Below are 19,617 nucleotides of genomic sequence, written 5' to 3'. Positions count from 1 at the left end.
GCTCGGCTCCCGCGCGCCCCCGGTCTCCATGGCAACGGCGCTGCTGGCCCTGCCCCGCCCAGGCGATGGCGTCACTGCCGCGCGCCGGAAGTGCCGCCGCATGGCGCGGGCGGCGCGGCTGCTGGCGCTGGCGGCGGAGCGAGCGGCGGGCCCGGGCCTGGCCCCGGTGCCGGCACCGGTACCGGGCTGTGCCCGCCTGGTGCTGCTGCCGCCCGCCCGCGGGGCCCGGCCCGGCCCGCAGGGAGCGCGCGGGGAGCCAGCGGAGGGCGCAGGCTGGGCCGGCGGCGGGAGCTGGGCCGCACCGGAGGGTGCAGGCCGCGGCCGCTGGCGGCGGGAGCCGGGCCCCGCTGAGTGGAGCGAGGCGGTGGCGGCCGCGGCCGGTGCCCTGCAGGCGGGCGGGCTGGTGGCCGTGCCCACGGACACGGTGTACGGCGTGGCCTGCCTGGCCCAGGACTCGGCCGCCGTGCGCAGCATCTACAGCCTGAAGGGGCGGAACGGAGCCAAGCCGCTCGCCATCTGCCTCGGAGACGTGGAGCGGCTCTACCGGTGCGCGCTGAGAGACCCCCGGAGCCGCGCGGGATGGGTGGTGAAATAAATAGGGCAGGAGATCTTTCTCCTTTTTAATGCCTTTATTAAAAATCAGCTCGGGTGGGGAGAACCGACGTGTCGCGCTCACGCCGCTGCTGCTCCCAGGAGTGGCACGGAGGAGGAGGAGGAAAAGTGCAGCTGTGTTCGCTGGTCTGTGGGCAGAGCTGGGGGTTCTGTCCTCACGAGAGCATCAGGAGATTCCCCCTTTTTCGGTTTGACATTCAAGGCCCTCTGTCTGGCCGACATCTTTTTAGGTTAGGGTGAGGGGTAAAAAGGGTCTCAGCGGACACTGGATTCTGTTCCTCACGTCTAGACATCACTTCGATCCCTCAGTTCCGTGTTGGCTCGTTGTTCTTAGGGGTTTTTTGTTAGGTTTGGTGAGGGGCTTCTTTATTTGCATGCCAGCCCATATGTCCCTTCCTCTTCACCGTCCTCCGGGAAGCAGCAGGGTGCCACTCGACAAAAAAGGGAATTCCCAACCATCAACAACAGGTAGTTTCTCGGGTTGCTGTTGATAATTGCTGCCCTGAGATGTGCAGGATGTCTCTGCCTCAGCCCATGCAGCTGAAGAATGAGTCTGAGCTCTTCACTTTTCGGTCTTGAGGTTGTTTATTAATTCTTATCTATAAAATTTTCTTTCTGCTCAGCAGGGCAGCCACAGGCACTGTGACCGCCCCAAGGGTGGTGTTGTCCTTTTATACTACAAACTACATATAACATATTTACACTTAATTCCCAATACCTATCACCTGTGTTAGACAGTGCACTTCTACTCTAAACCAACCCCAAAGTGCCAACATCACTGCAGAAAATGGAGAACAAGGAGAAAGGCTGGACACGCCCAGGTCCCTCCATCTTGTCCCCATAACCCCCATACCAAAAATCCTAAAATCTACATTTTCACTCTGTGATCATTTTATTATTACACTATTCAAACCTGTGTGACTTTCAGGTCCTCATACAAAGCTGGCAACTTGCTCCAGGGGTCAAAATCAAATCCCCAGGTGCTCTGGGCTGTGTGCCAGGGTCTCTGAGCCCCCCAGCAGGGTCCTTGGTAACTCTGGACACCCAGAGGGATGCACTGAGTTCTGACAATAGTTAATGAAAACCACAGGTGATTACAACAACAAACAGTTAGAACTCCACCCTGGCAGCAACTAGCCCAACCTGTGAACTCTGCAGCCTTTTTAAAAATATGGGCAACTTTTCTACTCATGACAGATGAGAGCTGCTCCCTGTGCCCGCCCTGATGCCGCTGTCCCTGCCCCTGCAGGTACTGCCACGTCAATGTCCCCGAGGAGCTGCTGCGGGACCTGCTGCCAGGACCAGTGACCCTGGTGTTGGAGCGTTCAGAGGAGCTCAATAAGGACCTGAACCCCTTCACATCGGTGGGTGATGGCTGCAGGATTGGGGGCAGGGGGCTGGCTTTGTGCTGCTGCTGCTGTAATGTTTGTCCTTAGCTGTAGGGGGATAGAATGTAAGAAAATTAAAATAGGGTGTAAAGTAATCTTAGCCCTAAGGAGCTGCAGCTGGATGCAGCTATCAAATATCTCCTATCAAAGATCAGGAACAGGCCTGACTTGAACAGGTCACAGCTGTAACCAGTGAGAAGAAGAGTGCTAAAAAGGGATGGATGGATGGATGGATGGAGTGAAATAGAGATTTTTGGAGTTCACTCGAATTAGCAATATGAATTAAGCAGTTAAAGTTTAGCCTGTAGAACCATGTGTTGAATTTTAACCTTTTTACTTACGAAACCTCTGCCATGGTACAAAGGGCATAGGAAAATGCAAAATTTGAAGTTTCTTACATAAAGAACAATACCAGAGAAGACCAAGAGATACAAAACACCCAGATGGATGATGGATGGGGGATAGATGGTGGGACAGGGATGGATGGATTTGGGGCAGGGATTGCTGGCAGGTTGAGAAGGGAACTGGAGTCAGTGGCTGCTTTGTGAAGAAGAAAGAGTCAGAGCTCTGAGGAGCTGCCCATGAGAAACACAAGAAGGTGTGAAACTTTTGTGATAAGCAGGCAACAGAATGGAACCCCTGCAATAGGATGACAACACTCAGCTGTCCCCAGAAGTGGTCCCTGTGGTGTCCTGCCCCCCAGGACTGACCTGGACGTGGGGCCTGATTTAAGCCATGTGTTACCACAGCTCCAGCAGATGCAGATCTGTCAATTCTCCAGAGTTCCAGCTTTAAGCCCAGCGAGCTTTAGGCAGTATTGAAGGCAGTTTGTGTGTGTGTAACTCTCCTGTCCCTCCCTGCAGCTGGTTGGTGTCCGCATTCCAGACCACCCCTTCATGAGAGACCTGGCTCGGGCCTGCCCGGGCCCGCTGGCCCTGACGAGCGCCAACATCAGCTCCCAGGGCAGCACCCTGAGCGTGCTGGTGAGGCTCCTTCCCCCCTCTGGCATCTCCCTGGGTTTGGCAGAGCCCCAGGCTCTCTCAGCTGAGCTTTAGCAATAAGCCAAGGGTTGCTCTGCTGCTGTATTTTTATTTAAATGGTACAAGCTGCTGGCAGGATTGTTACCCACGGCTCTCCTGCAGGAATTCCAGGACTTGTGGCCTCAGCTGTCCCTGGTCGTTGATGGAGGCCCCATAGGAGACATGCAGAGCCCAGAGTGTCGCTTGGGCTCAACTGTGGTTGACTTGTCTGTGTCAGGGAAATTCTCCATCATCAGGCCTGGCTGGTGAGTGTAGCTGGGGCTGTTCCTTTGCTTTAAACAAAACAAAGCTTTTGGATTGGGGTGGGACATGCATTACCTTGCTTTGTTTGCTTTGCTTTGCTTCACTTCCCACAGCAGTTCCACCTTCTCATTAGTGTTAACCTAATTATGAACACACAGAAATCCTCAGGAGCTCTCAAATTCCCCTTTCTCACAGGCTCTGTGTGAAGCTGTGTTTCTGCAGTTTGTGCTCTCCTTGGCTCTTAAGTGCAATCCTTGCTGACTGCTCCTCCCCAAAAAATGCACTTTTAATGCTCCAAACCTTTGTTCTCATGGCTCTGTTTCTCCTTGCAGTGCACTGACACCCACAGTTGAAATCCTGAAGAAGAAGTATGGCTTGGAACCAGAATCCTCCTAACCCTTGGGCCTGGGAGCTGGTGGAGCTGGGCACTGTGTGCCTGTGCACTCAGGACTGGGTGATCGTGGCCTTGTTTAATAAGGTCAATGGGTTATGTCAAGGTAAATTTAAAAAATATTAAAAGACTGGAAAACCCTTTTGGACCTTTTTTGTGCTGCTGTACTGTTCCCAAATGTCTGTTCTGTTACCCTGGTCAGGCTTTGTGCATACAGTGAAAAGTTAAACTGTTGTCAGGGCGGTGTGGGGAAGGCCCTGTGTGCCCCAGAGCTCACCCTGTGCCACCTGCACTGGAAGGAAAGCAGGCATGGAGGGGTTTGGAGCTCTGAAGGTGTTACAGATGTGCTGTTCTCTGTCCTAAATGTGATCAGAACCTCCTCCTGAGATTAAACTGTCAGTGCTTCTGAAAATTCAGTGTTCAGATACCCCAGGCTAGAGCTGCTCAGAACAACCTGCTTCCTCCTCATGCAGAGAATGAAATAAGCTCGTGGTGTGATGATCTTCCTTCATTTAAATGTAGAATTCCCTTTTGATTTTGCTCTGAAATGGTGCTAAGCTGAAGTAAACAGGGAATGGATGAAAATGTCCACTGGTATTGATCATTGATTGACAAGTGCAGTCTCTGGGAAGGGAGGAGGGGGTGGTGTGGGGCCAGGATCCTGTGCTGGGGGAGCAGCTCTGCCCCTGGGATGTGTGTGGGGTGCCCAGCCTGCACTGGGATGGTTTTTCCCAGTGTCTCGAGGGCCCTGGGGGCTCTGCTGCTGCAGCTCCTCCTCTTCCTCCTCTCCTTGGGGAGTCTGGGACATGCAGAGGAGCTGAGCCAGGCAGGGCTCCTTTCCCAGAGCTGGGTGTGATGCTCCCCAGGTGAGGCACAGCCCTAAGGAAGAGCTGCCCTGCCTGAATGGGGCTGGCTCTGGTGGCTGCTCTGGGGTGCCCAGAGCCTCATCCTGGCACAGCCTGCAGTGGCATTTGTGGGCAGACAACTGGGGAAATGCGTCACCATCTCAGCTGGTGCCTCTGCTCATGTCCCTGCTGCCAGTGCTCAGTGTCCCTGCGAGTGACAGCTTTATTTGTACCAGCAGCACAAGAGGATGAGCCATGCATCAGGCAGGGGTGAAAGGGCCAGTGCTGTTGCCTTGCAGAAACTGCAGGCACTATAAATTCCCTCTTTCCTCTTTCCTCTGGCTGGCTGTGGGGCACAGTGCTGTCAGCTTGGCACCAGCTGAGGTGACAAGCCTGTGTGTCAGGGTCAGGGCACTGTCAGCACCTCTGGAATGTGCCAGCACACAGCAAACCCAGGATTTCTTGCTTGTTCAGGTGTCCTTGGTACTTCCCAAACTGGGACCCTGCTGCTACACCGAGTGACTGTGGTGTGCTGGGAGCAGGGACGTGGTGCTGGGACCTGTGGTGACACCAGGACACAGTGACCTGTCTGGGGACACAGTGAAAATACAGCCCAGCCCAGCTGGGACAGGGGGATCAGACACAGCTGCTGCTGGAGTGGGCAGGTACCGCTGGAAATATGCCAGGCAGGAAAAAACACCTTCACAAACCTTCCCAGAACAGGGTGACCCTTGCAGCCCTTGTGGAAATCACATTGTTGTGAGCACTCAGAGCAGGAGATACATGGTTTGCATTTCAATTAGCAAACAGAAATGCATCTGAAGGATCTCATAGCAGAGCCAGTTCAAACTCATGGAGCAAAGAAGCAGCACCAGGCCAGGCTGCCTGGGCCAGGGCTGGTGTTGGAGGTGGAGCTGCTTGGTGTCTGCCCCTTTCCACCCTGCTGGAGCTGGTGGGGATGCTGCTGGCAGCTTTAATTTAGAATGGTACCTTAATGGAGAATGTTCCAGATTGCAAGGCAGGATGTGTTCTATCACCATCTCTATGGCAGTTGTCTTTTGTCAAGTGGGCAGTTTGCCTTATCTCTCTCTTTGAGTGACCACAATCACTCCTCCCTCAGGAGGGGACACTGCTGATAACAGCTCTGGAATGTCCCTGCATGGCTGATAAGAACTGCAGCATCCCATTGGCAGATGGGAGCCCAGAGGGAGGAGCCAAGCATTCCTACCCGGATAGAATCTGGAGATTCTGGAACACCAGCACGGCTTCTGCACTGCATTGCCCAGAGGAACAGCAGCTGCCTCTTGCCCTGGATCTGCAGAGGCAGAGACTGCACCTTTCTCCAGGATCCCTGCTCCAGCAGAACCAGCCCTGGCACTGCAGGAGGGCTGAGCCACAATTCCAATGGTTCTGCTGCCACCAGCCTGACCCACAGGGTGTCAGGCTGGGTTCTGACTCTGCCACTGTTGCTTTGGTTCACTGCATTGTTCATTTTATCTTTTATTTTTCTTCCCTATTCAAGAACTGTTATTTCCTGCTCCCATATTTTTTGCCTGAGAGCCCCTTAATTTAAAATTTACAGCAATTCAGAGGGGTGGGGGGGGTTCACATTCTCCATTTCAGGGGAGGCTCCTGCCTTCCTTAGCAGGCTCCTGTCTTTCCAAACCAAGACAGAGAAATCCAGCAAAATTTCCTAATTACAAGCTTTGCACCACACGATCTGCCAGGGCAAGTGGCCACAAATGAAGCCCATTTTCCATAGGAAAAAGAAGTCATTTCCTCAGGGTCTGGGTGTCAGATGAAAAGTGGCCTTTGGGGCTCTAAGAATGTCCTGTCTCCTGGTTGCTGGCAGCTTTAGTTTAGGAGAAATCCAGCAAATGTCTGAGGCATCCAAGAGCCCTCAGCAGAGAGAGGTTTTCCTCCCTCACTACAAACACAGATCTGTGGTGCTGCTGCTACTGCCCTCGTTCTGCTTCCCAATACAATGAAAACCAGACCCATGCTAATTAAGCTGGAAACACAAAATTGCAATTTGCAGTTAATTAAGTCTTTCAAACAATATTTATGTTAATCTTCTTCTGGTTTTTTTTCTTGTAATGCCTTGACTAGGAAATAGCCAACTGCCTGGGGGGATGCTTCCAGATGAAGCCCAGCCTGCCCTGCTGGTTTAAGGAATTAATTAATTAATTATTAATACAGATATAAGGAATTAGTCTGTAGAAGTGTAGATAATATAGGCAGAAGGGACCTTGAGGTCACCTGGAGGGTCTGTTTCCTCAGACAGCAGTCCCTCTTCCAGGTCACCCCAGGTACATTTGTCAGATTTGTTCTCAGCTCCCTTTTCTGGAGGATGTTCTGCCTGGCTGCTCTTCTTCCTATTTTCCAGTTCCTTAAAAAAATATTTATTTGTGCTGTACTTTTTCAGGGGCTTAAAGCTAACATGGTCTGTGTACATCCACCTCTTCTCCATTTTTCCCTTTCCAGAACAGCTGTGGTTCACCCACCCTGGGGATGGCTGCAGGGAGTCCCTGGGGAGGGGGCCCTGGGCAGAGCAGGCTGAGGTGGGGAAATGTTGGGGTGCCAGGGGATGTCACCACTGCAGGAGCCATAGGAGGGAGGAGAAGTCCAGAGGTCAAGGGCTTTTCACTGTGGAATTGTTAAATTAACTATTAATTTAATTTTGATTAAATTAAATTAGAACTTTTTTTTTTTTCCTTACCAGCAAATTATTCTCTGCATAATTAATGCTGGCTGAGGCTGCTGATTCACTTGCTGCTGTGGGACAGAGCATTCCAGAGCATTCCATTGCAGTCCAAGATGTGCTGGGCTCCAGGGGCACAGCAGGAAAGCCATAGGGAGCACCTTGGTCCCCAGGGCAGGGAAAGCACTGGATCAGATCCCCCTTGGTAATTAAACCATTCATTTTTACTGATGATCCCCTTTAACTCTGCTCACAGGGGCTGGGGGTGGCCTGGCTGCAGCTCTGTCAGGTGCAAGTTGTCATCAGCCACAGATTGATTGGATGAGATTTTGGGATTTCTGGGGAATGAGGAGCTCCCAAGCTTGTGGTAGTTACCTGCCCAATGTGGGCAGAGGGGAATTTTCAGGTTTTCCTCCTTGCTGCGTAGTTGTGTCCTCTGAACATCCTTCAAATGCTGACAGCCTTCCCCAGGTGTGGAGAGAGCCCTTCCTTGCCTCCAGGTGTCTGAAAGCAAAAGAAATGGTGAGTTCACAGAGATTTGGGGTTTTAATAATGAAACATCATCTTTTAAAACCTGCAGTGAGCAGGACAGTTGGTTTCATTATTCTGAGCATGTCTGGCCAAAATCCTCTGCTGGTTCCCAGACATTCCCCTCTGCAGCTGTGGGGAGACTGGAGGAGGGACAGGGATGGATGGATGGATGGATGGATGGATGGATGGATGGATGGATGGATGGATGGATGGATGGATGGATGGATGAATGATGGATGGATGGATGGATGGATGGATGTGGGGCAGGGATGGATGGATGGATGGATGGATGGATGGATGGATGGATGGATGGATGGATGGATGGATGGATGTGGGGCAGGGATTGCTGGCAGGGCAGGACCCACCACACCTGGCTGACGTGGGAGCCCAGGGCTGGCAGAGGGAGTGGCCAGTGGGGCTCTGTGGTGCCTGGCTGAGCATGGCTGGGATTGCAGTAAAACTAAATTCAGCATCCAGGATGTTCCTGAGAGACACCACCAAGGTGCTGCTGGTCCTGCAGCCAGCTGGGAATGCTGCTGAGATGAGCATTTGGTGCAGACCATGTCTGCTCTCCTTGTGCCCTCTGTGGTTAACACTCTGCAAAAATCTTCTTGGCAATGACTCCAATTAGGCCAGGACATCTCTCTGTAATCTGGATCCCTGTTGTGCTGTCAGACTCAATTCAAATTTAATTTGCTAAAGGTGTGTATCAGGCAGCTTTTTTCCTTAAAACAAAACCGAGGGGAAGATGTTGTTGATGGAAAAAATAATACAGGTTCATATTCCTCTTAACTTAAGGAAAGAAAAGAGATGATGCCAGAAAATACGGCTAAATTTACATTTTAATGGGAAAGGTTTTGACTGCCTGCTCTGAGAAACACAAATTGCTTTCTGGATAGGACCCTTGCTTTGTACTGAAGTGCAGGGAATTAAATCCAGCAGGCCCTGATGAGATGAAAGGGAAATCTGGAGCCTCACTCCCCACTGCCAGCCAGGGCAAGGACAAGGACAAGCCAGGTGCTGGTGGTGAGGCCAGCAGGACACAGGGACAGCGCTCCTGGCCCAGCAGCTGGAGGTGCCATGCAGGGAGCAGAGGCTTTGCTGTGCTTCAAACCCTGGGTGAGCATGGCCCTGCTCCTGCTGGTGTCCCCCAGTGTAGGAGTGATGGGGGTGGGATGGTGGGGATGGATGGAGAGCAGAGATCTCTGCAGCCAGGGCTGGAACTTGGGGTTTATTGCAAAGGGCCTGGGTGCAGGGCCCTGCTGGGAGCTGCCAGCCACAGCTCAGAGCAGGCCTGAGAGAGGGAGAGAGAGGATGAGAGCATAAAAGGGTAAGAGCGCAAGGTTCCCATTCCAATACCATAAATCTTCTTCTGTGCTGAATATTCTAATTCTCACTAACCAATCTAGTCCAAGATACAAATCCTACAGTATTTCCATACAGCCTATAGGAATCATTCCATTACCACACTGGGTTACATTTGAAACCCTACAAACTCCTCTTTGGCCCCTTCTGCCAAGCTGGCAGGGTCTGCTCTGAGCCTTGGGCCTGTCTGCAAGCAGAGGGGATTGTTTGATCCAAAGGGGATCACCTTCAGCTGGCCATGCCATTGTTTGCCAGTTGTTCAGGAACTGAGGGATCTCAGAGCTTGCTTTCATTTCAATCTCACTTATATTTTCCATATTCTCAAAATCTTTTGCCAGGCAACCATATTTATAAGGCTTTCCTGTTTCATCTTCCCCAACACCCCAGCCCATTTTGGGGGTGCTGACAGAGGCAGGGCTGGCTCAGAGGGGTCTGTCCTCCTTTCTGTGTGGCTCAGAGGGGTCTCAGTAGCAGAACTGCTCTGGCACAAGTCCCACTTCAGCCAATCCCACTGGCAGCCGCAGTGGGAGCCTCCCAAGAGCCCCTGCCCAAGGCAGCTCTGCCCTCTGGGCTCTCTCTGCCCTCTGGGGTGTTTCTGCTCCTCCTCAGAGCAGCCCAAGCCTGCAGACAGCTCCAGCAGCCTCTCTGTGGCATCTCAGACCCCCATGCAGCCAAGAGCTGTGCCCAGGAGAAGCTGCTGTTAATTTCTTTGCATCTTAAAGCATTTTTGGAGATGAAAGCACGGCACAGCGCTGTGCAGTCTTATCTCTGGCAGGGCCTGTCACCTGCAGACGTTTCTGGCACATTCACCAGCATGGCAGAGACTGGTCCCTGCTGGGACTGAGCTCCTGGAGTGTGTCCCCACCCCATATGGTGCTTTTCCAGTTGTCAGAGCAGTTGCATGCAGTGGATGGGATGTAAATTCAGTGTCATATGGCAAAGGCATCACTCAGACAAGGAGACAAGATGCTTATTGGGGATGCTTCCAATCCAATAAAATAAGCAAAATCATCCCTGTTAGAGGTTCAGTCAGAGCAGATGTGCTGGCACCCACAATGCTGATTCCCAGGGGGAAACAGTGTCACTGTCTGGAAGCCAAGGCAGTGATAAATCACAGGTGACATTCAGTAATTTGTTACTGCCTTGTGCAAAACACTGCTGCTCCTCTGGGCCAGGCCTGGGCATCTGCCTGGGATCACAATGGTTCTGATATTTACAATCACAATGGGTTTGTCAGGGGTTAGATAATGACAAAAGGCCCTGGATGGAGGAGAACATGGACAGGGAGCTGCTGGAAATAAAGCAGAGCATGGGCCAGGTACAGCTGGTGTGGGAAGAGCTGCAGGGTCTGCAGGGCTGAGCAGTATTGCAGGCAGGGAGCCCCCAGTGTAGGGAATAATTGGCAAATGTAGTGGCATTCCCTACATTCCCCAATGCAGGGAATAATAATATTATTCCCTACATATTGGAAATAATATTGGGAATTATTTGAATTATATTCCAATAATTGGAATAATTCATAATTTGAGTGAATAATCGCTCCATTGAGTCAGAATGCTGAACAATTGCTTTATTCAACTGTATTATATTTATATATATGCTTTATATATATGTTTTATTAAACTATATTTAATAATTGCTTTATTAAAACTATAGTATATTAAAGATACTATACTTAAGAGTTACTATACTATAGAGATACTATACTATACAAAAAATACTAAAAGGATACTAAAAAGGTACTAAAGAAAAACCCATGACTGCCTGAGACAGCCAGGACATAGCTTTGACCCAATTTCCCAAAGGAAACAAAACAACCCTCAGCAGAATCCAACTGACAAATCACTTCAGGCAAACAATCTCCATAACACATTCCACATGTGCAAAAACAACAGGAGCAGCAAGCAGAGATAAAAATTGTTTTCTTTTTCTTCTCTGAGGTTTTTTGCTGTGATTCCCAGAAAATATCCTTGGGATGTTGTTGGGAAAATATCCTTGGGGAGTTGTTGGGAAAATATCCTTGGGGAGTTGTGCCTGCCTGCCCTCTGTGAGAAGAGCTGTGGCTGCATGTGCCCACTGACAGTGTGGAGGGACCAGAGCATTTCAGGATCACTGCTGAGCATTTCAGGATCATTGTTTGTCCATTTGTTGCTTCATTTTGGCTTCACAGAGGAAGTTTTGCATCCCAGTGCCTGATTTTAGGACCTTTGCTGACTCCCTGGGACAAGCTGGTATTTTGGTTAAAGCATTACAGAGGGCTAGAGTGTGATAGAATGTACAATGTTATCTTCAAGAAGCAATTGTACTTCATAACATGAATTAATTAACAACTTACACTTAAACCAAGTAGCTAATTACAGACCTAGCTTACCAGAGTGCAGGAAGGGATAATATAAATGGTAATTGTTGAGTTAAGTAGGATGTGATGTGCATCCAGGCCTCACCTGGGACATCTCAGTCAATTCCTCCTCACCCTGTCCCACCTGTTGCCCACTGTGGCTCTGTTTGGATCATCTTTGCTGGTGATTCTTTAGGTGACCCCAAAGCAGTCCTTCATCACACCTGGTGGTGGTGGGATGCCCTGAGAGCCCTTGTGTGGCAATTCTGGGGCATGGAGCAGCAGTTCAGAGCCTGTGGGGACACAAAGGGGGTCCAAGGTGGGGTGGGTGTCCCTCAGGAAGGGGCTGTGATGCTGGCATGGAGCCATCCCAGACCTGCTGGGCTCTTTGCCAGCACCAGGACTGTGCTATTATGGGCAGATTACCTGCAGAATGCTTTTTTAATCTTGAGAGAAATAACTTGATTAGTAATTATTGGTGCAGAACACTTGGGGAGTCTCTGCAGAGGGTGAGGACAGGCTGTTTCACTGGAGCTGCCTGTCACTTTTGTCACCTAATTATAACACTATTCCATGCCAAGACTCTGGACAGACAGAGGAAAAAAAAAAATCCTCAGCGTAATTGTATTGGTCATATTTTATAGCCACTAATTACTTGCTTTGCAATTAGCATTTCTCTGGCTGGCTGGGGAGCTGTCACAGCCCTGGCTCAGGACACACAGCTCAGTGCCTCCCTGGCACAGCTCCCTGGGGCTGGCAGGGAAGGACAGCAGCCCCTGGCTGGTGATTCTGCAGCACAGGAGGGCAAGGGGGGCTGGCCACCACTGGGGGGGCAGCTGAGGGATGTGGTGGTGTCCAAACCTGGGACAAGATGGGTTTGATGGCTCCACCTGAGCTCAGTGTGATAATGAATCAAAATTCTCATGTGAACTTTAGCTGCATCCATAAATTCTTCATTTATCATTATTTAAGATATGTCAGCATTCAAACTCTGCTTTAGAGCTGGGAATTTACATGGTATTGTCTCTGATGCTGTAAATATTCTTGTGCAAAGCCCATCAGGCAGTTTTCTACTTATTAGGAATTAATGGCTCATAAACCAGAGCCAGAACAGGCTGCTGGTGTGAATGAAGGGAAGGCTGTGCCTATTGGGGTTCCCCTCCTGAGGAATTCTGAAGGGACCCCAATAGCAGGAATTGGGTCAGTCCACCCTCTGAGCTGCACCTCCAGGTGCTCTCCTCTTACATCTTACAGTACATATGTTAAGCCTCTGCTTCTCTCTGCACTGGCAAATCTTCAAAATCCTTCACCTCCAGGAAAGACCATCTGCTGCTGCAGCAGCATGGAAACAGCTTTCAGCAAGCAAAAACTTCACTTTATCCTTTTAATTCTGCCCAATGCCAAAAGTTCGGTGATTTATTGTGCCTTTTGCAAGGTTTTTCTCTAAGTCTCTCTATGGCTGGTCTTTGTTTGGGAAGTTTTAGGGATTTTACATTTGTATGAGTGTCTCAGAGTTGTCATGACATGGTGAGAGAGCTTGTCTGGTGTGAAGCCACCCTGGGCTGATGTGCTGTGCTGACACTTTTCCATAAACACATCAAGTCCTAAACTAAAACTCTTCTAACAGCTAAGTTAGATGGAATCAAAGATGAATCAGCAGTTAAATGCATTTGTGGTGCTGGGGGCGATGCAGGAGCTGCAGCCTGGCATGTCCTCCTCCTGGGGCTCAGAGCAGGAATGGCCCTGAGAGGGGTTGTACTGAATTGTTTGTCCATTTGTTGCTTCCTTTTGGCTTCACAGAGGAAGTTTTGCATCCCAGTGCCTGATTTTAGGACCTTTGCTGACTCCCTGGGACAAGCTGGTATTTTGGTTAAAGCATTACAGAGGGCTAGAGTGTGATAGAATGTACAATGTTATCTTCAAGAAGCAATTGTACTTCATAACATGAATTAATTAAAACCTTACACTTAAACCAAGTAGCTAATTACAGACCTTTTAGCTTTTAACAGAGTGCAGGAAGGGATAATAGAAATGGTAATTGTTGAGTTAAGCAGGATGTGATGTGCATCCAGGGCTCACCTGGGACATCTCAGTCAATTCTCAATTACTCCCCTGCTCTCTGAAGGCTGAAGCTTCCCTGCAGTGACATCACCAGTGCTCTGAGAGCCCCTGGTCCAGCCCAGTGCCAGGAACAGAGAACAGTCTCCTGTTGTGGCAGTAGCAGCTGTGGGTTTCTCTGGGTCTGCATTGAAGGCACTTGAGGCAGCAGTTCATGTTCAGACTCAGGTGTTCATTATTTCTGATCACTAAAACAGCCTCACTGCTGTGAGTTCAGCAGCTTTTCATTAGAAGGCACAAAATGGCCAACAATCTCTTGGTACAAGGGCTTTTAAGACTAAACTATCCAATTAAGAGCTGACACCTGGATTATTTTCCCTTTTAACCCAATAACTGATCCCAAAGAGCCCCCAATGAGGACTTTTCTGCCCAATTACAAAATGCCACCCAAACCCATGGAGAAGGAGGAAGAAGAAGCATGAAGAAGAAACCCAGGATGACACCCTGTGCCCTCCATCTTGCTTCCATCCACAACATACTGAAAATCCCAAAACCTCAGTTTCTCATCAGGTGATGCACCTACACTACTCTCTCTAATCTATTTCACACTTTTGTGGATTCCAGTCTGTTCTGGAGTTCAGGAAACTTTCTCCATGACTGAGGGTCAAAGTCAGTGCTGCCCTGGGGGTCAGGGCACCCCAGAGCAGACAGAGAAATATTCCCTGTGTGCCCTGGGTTCCCACATCCTGAGACTGCTGTGCCCTGGCTGCCAGCTCTCAGCCCGTGCCTGCCCTGCCCACCTTGGCCCTGCTCTGCCCTGTGCCAAGCTCTGGTGGCCCAGCTCTGCCCTGTGCCCTGTCCTGGTGGCCCAGCTCTGCCCTGTGCCATGTCCTGGTGGCCCTGCCATGCCCTGTGGATGTCCTGGTGTCCCAGCTCTGTCCAGCTCCTTGCTGTGGCCTCTGCACAGCCCTGGGCTCCAGCTCTGGAACTTGCTGCCTGCCAGCCCAGCAGCTCCTGAGGTTTCTGTTCTGCAGGGAGGCAGAAATATTCTGTGGTGTGGGTCTGAGCTGCTGGCAGAGCCCTGTGCAGCTGTGCCCTGCTGCCAGCCCTGCTCCTCCAGCACACCTTGGCTGAGCAGCGTTTCTGGCACTGCACAGCCCTTACAGTAACACAGAGGAGAAATTCATTTAGTGAGGCTTAAGGTCACATTCTGAGAGTTAGCAGTTGTGAGGTCAGGAACAGAGGGTTACAGGAGGAAACAAAGCACAAACCAGGCCCTGGAGCCAGTGCTGCCTGCTCAGTTCTGCCTGTGCTGCTGCAGGGCTCCATGTGGCCCATGCTGGTCGTGTTTGTGGCCAGCAGAAGCACAGGCAATGCTCCTCATGCCTTCCTCTCAATGGGAATGGATGGGAAACCATCCCAGAGCAGCTGCCACGTTCACCTCTGGGGATGTCTGGGGATGCAAACCCTTCTGCAGGCGTGGGGAGCTGTCAGCACTGAGCACAGCCATGCTGGCACTGCAGCAGTGGCCTGACAGCTGCTGTGAGCTTCAGGCTGCATGTGGCTGTCCTGACTGGCAGGGGAGCTGGAATTGACACAAACCCAGAGTTGTCTGGCTGGAAAACTCCGGTGTCACCATCACATTTTCTGGAAAAATCCCCTTGCCCAGGATTTCTCTCCTGGGAAGCTGAGAGGCCTCAGAGAAAAAGGAAAATAATTCTTATCTCATTTGCTTCTCCTGTGTTTTGCTGCTTTGGAATGTGGTTGGAGATTTTTTACCCAACAGGTGGTTGTTTCATTGGTTTCATGTGAATTGTTTTGACTTCTTGGCCAATTACAGTCCAGCTGTGTCAGACTCAAGTCAGTCATGAGTTTTTCTTTACTATCTTTTAGCCTTCTGTATGTATCCTTTCTCTATTCTTTAGTATAGTTTAGTATAATATTCTTTAATATAAAATAGTAACATAAAATAATAAATTAGCCTTCTAAGAACACAGAGTCAGATTCATTTTTTCCTTCCAACGACAGGGAACCCTGAAAACACCACACTGGCTTGTCTGGGAAAGGTCACTGTGATGCTGCAGCACTTGAGCTGTTGGATTACAAACAGCTCCAAAAACCCAGCAGAAAATGGAAAGTGGGATAAGATGTCCCAGGGGTTCCTCAGCAGGTGATGCAGGCAGCCAGCAGTGAGAGAGGGAGGGCAGGATCCAACCTGCACAGGGCAGCCAGAGGTGAGACAGGGGAGTCCGAGCCAAAGCCAGTGAGCTGAGCTGAGAGTGAGCAAGGCCTGGGTGGGGATGGCAGCTCGAGGGCCTTGGGGCTTGGTCCTGTCCCTGGCATGGCCCTGGCTGGGAGGGATTGTGGAACAGAGCCCCTGCAGCTGCTGAGGGACAGGGCCTGCAGCAGGAGGTAGCACTGCCTCCTCCCCTTCAAAGGAAAAATGCTAATTTTGAGTTACAAATTGGACATCAGCCCCTTCATGCGTGTGCTCCGTGCAGCAGGGATGAAAAGCCCCTGGTAAGAAGAGAGGATGCTGAAATACCTGAGTATGGTGCTGGCTGGCAGCTGCTCCAGCCTGTGGTATCTCAAAGCTGGGGCTGCCATCGAGGGTCCCCAGCCATCTGCAAGGGAAGAGCTTCTTTAGAATTACTAACAGTGGCATCCTGTGTCCTCTTTGGTCCAAGCTGATGTTTGCTGAGGGATATTGGAAGAATTAGTAGAGCTATTTCTCTTTAATCCTGCCCCAAGTGACAGCAAAATCAAACTAAAAGGCAGGAGATCGTGTGCTGTTGTTTTAGGCAAGAGCCCAGTGGTGTTAACAAAGGTTTTATCTTTATGGGGGTTGTTTGATTTAGAGAATAAAATAACCCAAGGTAACAAAGCTGGATGAATTAAAAGCTTAACAGCATGAAAAGGTATTCTAGCCCCATAAATTCTTCAGGGAACTTGTCTGGGCTGTCCCACTCCCCCTTGAGACCAGTGACACTGCCAGCCAGCACTGCCCTTCCCTCTGGGGCTGTCCAGTACTCGGTTGCTGGATTTACCCTTTCTAGGAAAGAGGTTTTGGGGCAGGCAGATGGTGGCTTTTGGCAGGGATGCAGCACTGTGTGGCTGCTGGGGGGTCCAGAGAGCCAGGACACCAATTCTCACTGCTTGTGGTTTGACTTTTATTTGATGAGTCAAGGGAAATGAATAAATGGGCTGTGTTTGCAAGGGTGATGCTTCTGCATCTCTGACTGCCACGAACAAGGGCTGAGGGGGGGGAATAGTGGGTAGGGATGTTTCTGAGAATCTCCTTCAGTCTTTGCTCTCCTTTCCTGGCAGTATCAGCAAGCACTCCAGCACTGCTGCCCTCTAATCTAATCAGACCCAGGGTAACAGGATTTGTCTGACCACTTAGATACCCACCAGCAGAGCAAATACCAGACGTGTTCTGTGAGAATGGCCAAAAGATATTCCAGCCCCTTTCAGTGCAGAGACAAGATCTCTGGAACCTTCACCTGTCCCTGCTTTGGGCTGCTGCTCTAAATTCCACCACTGCTGGCCTTGAGCAAGACTCTGCAGGTGGGTTCATCAATACAGAGCAGGATCTGCACAAGGGGAGCTCAGACCAGGGGGTGTGCAGCCCCTTCCTTCTCATGAGCATTTATGGGTGTCTTCCAAAGTGTTTTCCTTTATGATTCTTGATGAGTAGATAAAAGGCCATTTCTTCTTTTAATGGAGTCTCTGATATTAATGGTCTCCCTCCAATCAGATTAAGGTGTTTTGGCCCATTTTACTCTAATGGAGGATGATTGAGAAATAAATATCTGGTTCACAGCTGGCTCCTTGCCGAGCTGCTGCCACTGAGACACTGCTGGGAAATAAAAAACCAAAAAGGCTGGAGGAGTTCAGCCTCTCCCTTCACAAGGGCTCCAGCACTTCCCTCCTACCAACCCCTCCTGGGCTGTGGGCACATCCTGGGACCATCCCAAGGGGCACATGGAGAGTGGGGGAAGGTTGTGCTGGGGCTGTGCTCACCCCCTGAGCTCCTGGGGCAGCTGGTGCTGCAGTGACTGCTCTGCCCTCATGCAGGGGGAGCTGTGCTGCCCTCCCTGCCTGGTCCTCCCTGCCTGGTGCTGCCCTCCTGCTTGGTCCTGCCTGGTCCTGCCCTCCCTGCCTGCCTGCCCTCCCTTCCCTCCTGGTCCTGCCCTCCTGCCTGGTCCTCCCTGCCTGGTGCTGCCCTCCCTGCCAGCCTGTGCCACGGACAAGGGCAAAGCAAAGCTCTGGAGGCTGCTGGATAATCAGAGCTATTAGAGGCACTCGTGTGTGCAAGAGGGTGTGAAATGCAGATGGCTGGAGGACCCTGGGGAGCAGCAGAGAACAAGTGGGGACGTGCCCATGGCTCTGCTGAGGCTAGGATGGAGCACTGGCTGTGGTTGCTGGCCTGGGGGGTCCTGGGGTCCCTGAGCCCATCTGAGTTGCACAGAGCAGCTCCCCAGGCTGTGCTTGGTCCCATTGTGTTAACAAGGCACCACTTGTGCATTTTAAGTGTGTGCTCCTTGATGTCGTCCTGCCTCTAAATGATCCTGGAAATGCATTGTCTCCTTAACTACTTTTTAATTAAAAGTCAGGGATATTAGAAAAGAGAAATCAATTCTTGTCACAATTAAGACTTGGTTTGAACAATTGCAGCATGTTTCAGTGAAGGATCCTCTCTGAGCTTATTGATCTGTATTGTCATAATGTCTAGGTTATTGCCATGGCTCAGACAGACTTAAATGAACATTTCAGCTGAATTATGTATGTTATCTGGCAGGCAGAGGAGGCTGCCTGCTGCCACTCAGAGCCTGCAGGGCTCCCCTGGCCCCCACTCCTGCTGACTGAGGCCTGGCTGGGATGAGCACCTTGTCTCCTACAGTGTCAGGCTCCTCTGTGAGCCTGGTGATTGTGCCCAGGGCCTGGTCACTGGTTGGGCAAGTCAGGTAGCCTTGGGTTTGCAGCCCCAGGAAATTCTCAAAGCTTGGAGGCAGCCACAGGGCAGCCAGTGGCACCAGCTGAGCAGGAGCTGCACCTGCAATGCTGCATCTCCCTGCTAAGGAGCTGCAGGAGGGCAGCTGAGCACAGGGGCTGAGCCTCCCCCAGCCATGGAAGTCTCTGTCTTCCTTTGTCTTCCCCTCCTTCTCCCTTTCCCTCCCTTTCTCTCTGCAGAGAGGGGCTGGTGGGAGGTCTCCAGCACTCTCCACTGTGAAAGTGACAGGAGAGTAGGAGGCTGATTAATCAAAATCTAATATGATGAAGGACCTTTTTAAAGGTAAAAGATGTCCCAGTTATGGTTTGTCTGCCCTTTAAAAGTTCTTGAAAACTAGGGGGTCTTGGAGGAAAGAAAATTGATTTCTCATGGTTCCTCTTGTACCTTGGGGCAGAAAGCAAATTCAAAGGGGCCCTGCCATGAAAGGTTGGAGTCTGCTGCTGTGGCTGATAATGAGATCTCTCAGAGATAAATCAAAACACCTGGACTCCACCACGGAGCAGCTACTGGTTTAAGCCAAGACCTGGAATCAGGAAGAAGAGAGGGCACAGGCTAAACCTTGCCTGCTGTGGAAGCAGAGGTGGCAGCAGCAATGCTGTAGCTCCTGTTATGTTGGTGCCAGAGCTGTTCCCTCCTGCCTGGTGGTGCCTGGCACACCCAGCACCTCCCCACAGTTTGTGCAGAGCCTCTGGCCCCCACCAATGCACTTTTCACATCATCACTGCTCCCTTCCATGCAGTGGCACATCAGCAGCTGTGCTCCCCCCAGTCCTGTGAGCTGCATCCCCCAGACTTGGGAGCTGGGGAAGGAAAACCCTGATGGCCTTGAGTTAACCCTGGTTAACTCCTTGTTAACCAATGGCCATGCCTTCCAGGGCTGCAGCCCTATAGATCCCATTCATTTTGTGATAAGCAGGATTCACATAATAACTTCTGGCTCATATTAATGCTTTTAATCTGCAGACCTCAGAAGGAGATGAGCCAGAGAAAACCGGGAGAGAGAGATGCTCAGAAAAAAAAAGAAAAGAAGCAGAGAAAGTGAGTAGGATGAACTCTTTACCTCTCTATCCCATTAGCATGTTCACCATGGAT

The 19,617-nt window shown here is 50.8% G+C and overlaps 1 protein-coding gene across 1 annotated transcript; it reads left to right on the top strand.

Moving 5' to 3' along the window:
• The first annotated feature begins 68 nt into the window (after positions 1-68).
• YRDC (yrdC N6-threonylcarbamoyltransferase domain containing) lies at positions 69-4,263 on the top strand. Its single transcript, XM_054648113.2, has 5 exons — positions 69-546; positions 1,862-1,976; positions 2,864-2,983; positions 3,143-3,285; positions 3,616-4,263. Exons 1-5 carry the CDS (start codon positions 101-103, stop codon positions 3,677-3,679), a joined length of 888 nt encoding a protein of 295 aa, XP_054504088.2. The 5' UTR covers positions 69-100; the 3' UTR covers positions 3,680-4,263.
• The last annotated feature ends 15,354 nt before the right edge of the window (positions 4,264-19,617 follow it).

Source organism: Agelaius phoeniceus, chromosome 22 (assembly GCF_051311805.1).
Source record: "Agelaius phoeniceus isolate bAgePho1 chromosome 22, bAgePho1.hap1, whole genome shotgun sequence".
NCBI lineage: Eukaryota > Metazoa > Chordata > Aves > Passeriformes > Icteridae > Agelaius > Agelaius phoeniceus.
Note: the sequence above shows the minus strand (reverse complement) of the source record. Positions and strands in the feature narration are given on the sequence as shown.

Coding starts and splice junctions, on each gene's coding strand:
- YRDC (XM_054648113.2), top strand. CDS start 101: ATGGCGCGGGCGGCGCGGCTGCTGGCGCTGGCGGCGGAGCGAGCGGCG. Junction 1,977..2,863: donor ACCTGAACCCCTTCACATCG/GTGGGTGATGGC, acceptor CCCTCCCTGCAG/CTGGTTGGTGTCCGCATTCC. Junction 3,286..3,615: donor TCCATCATCAGGCCTGGCTG/GTGAGTGTAGCT, acceptor TTCTCCTTGCAG/TGCACTGACACCCACAGTTG.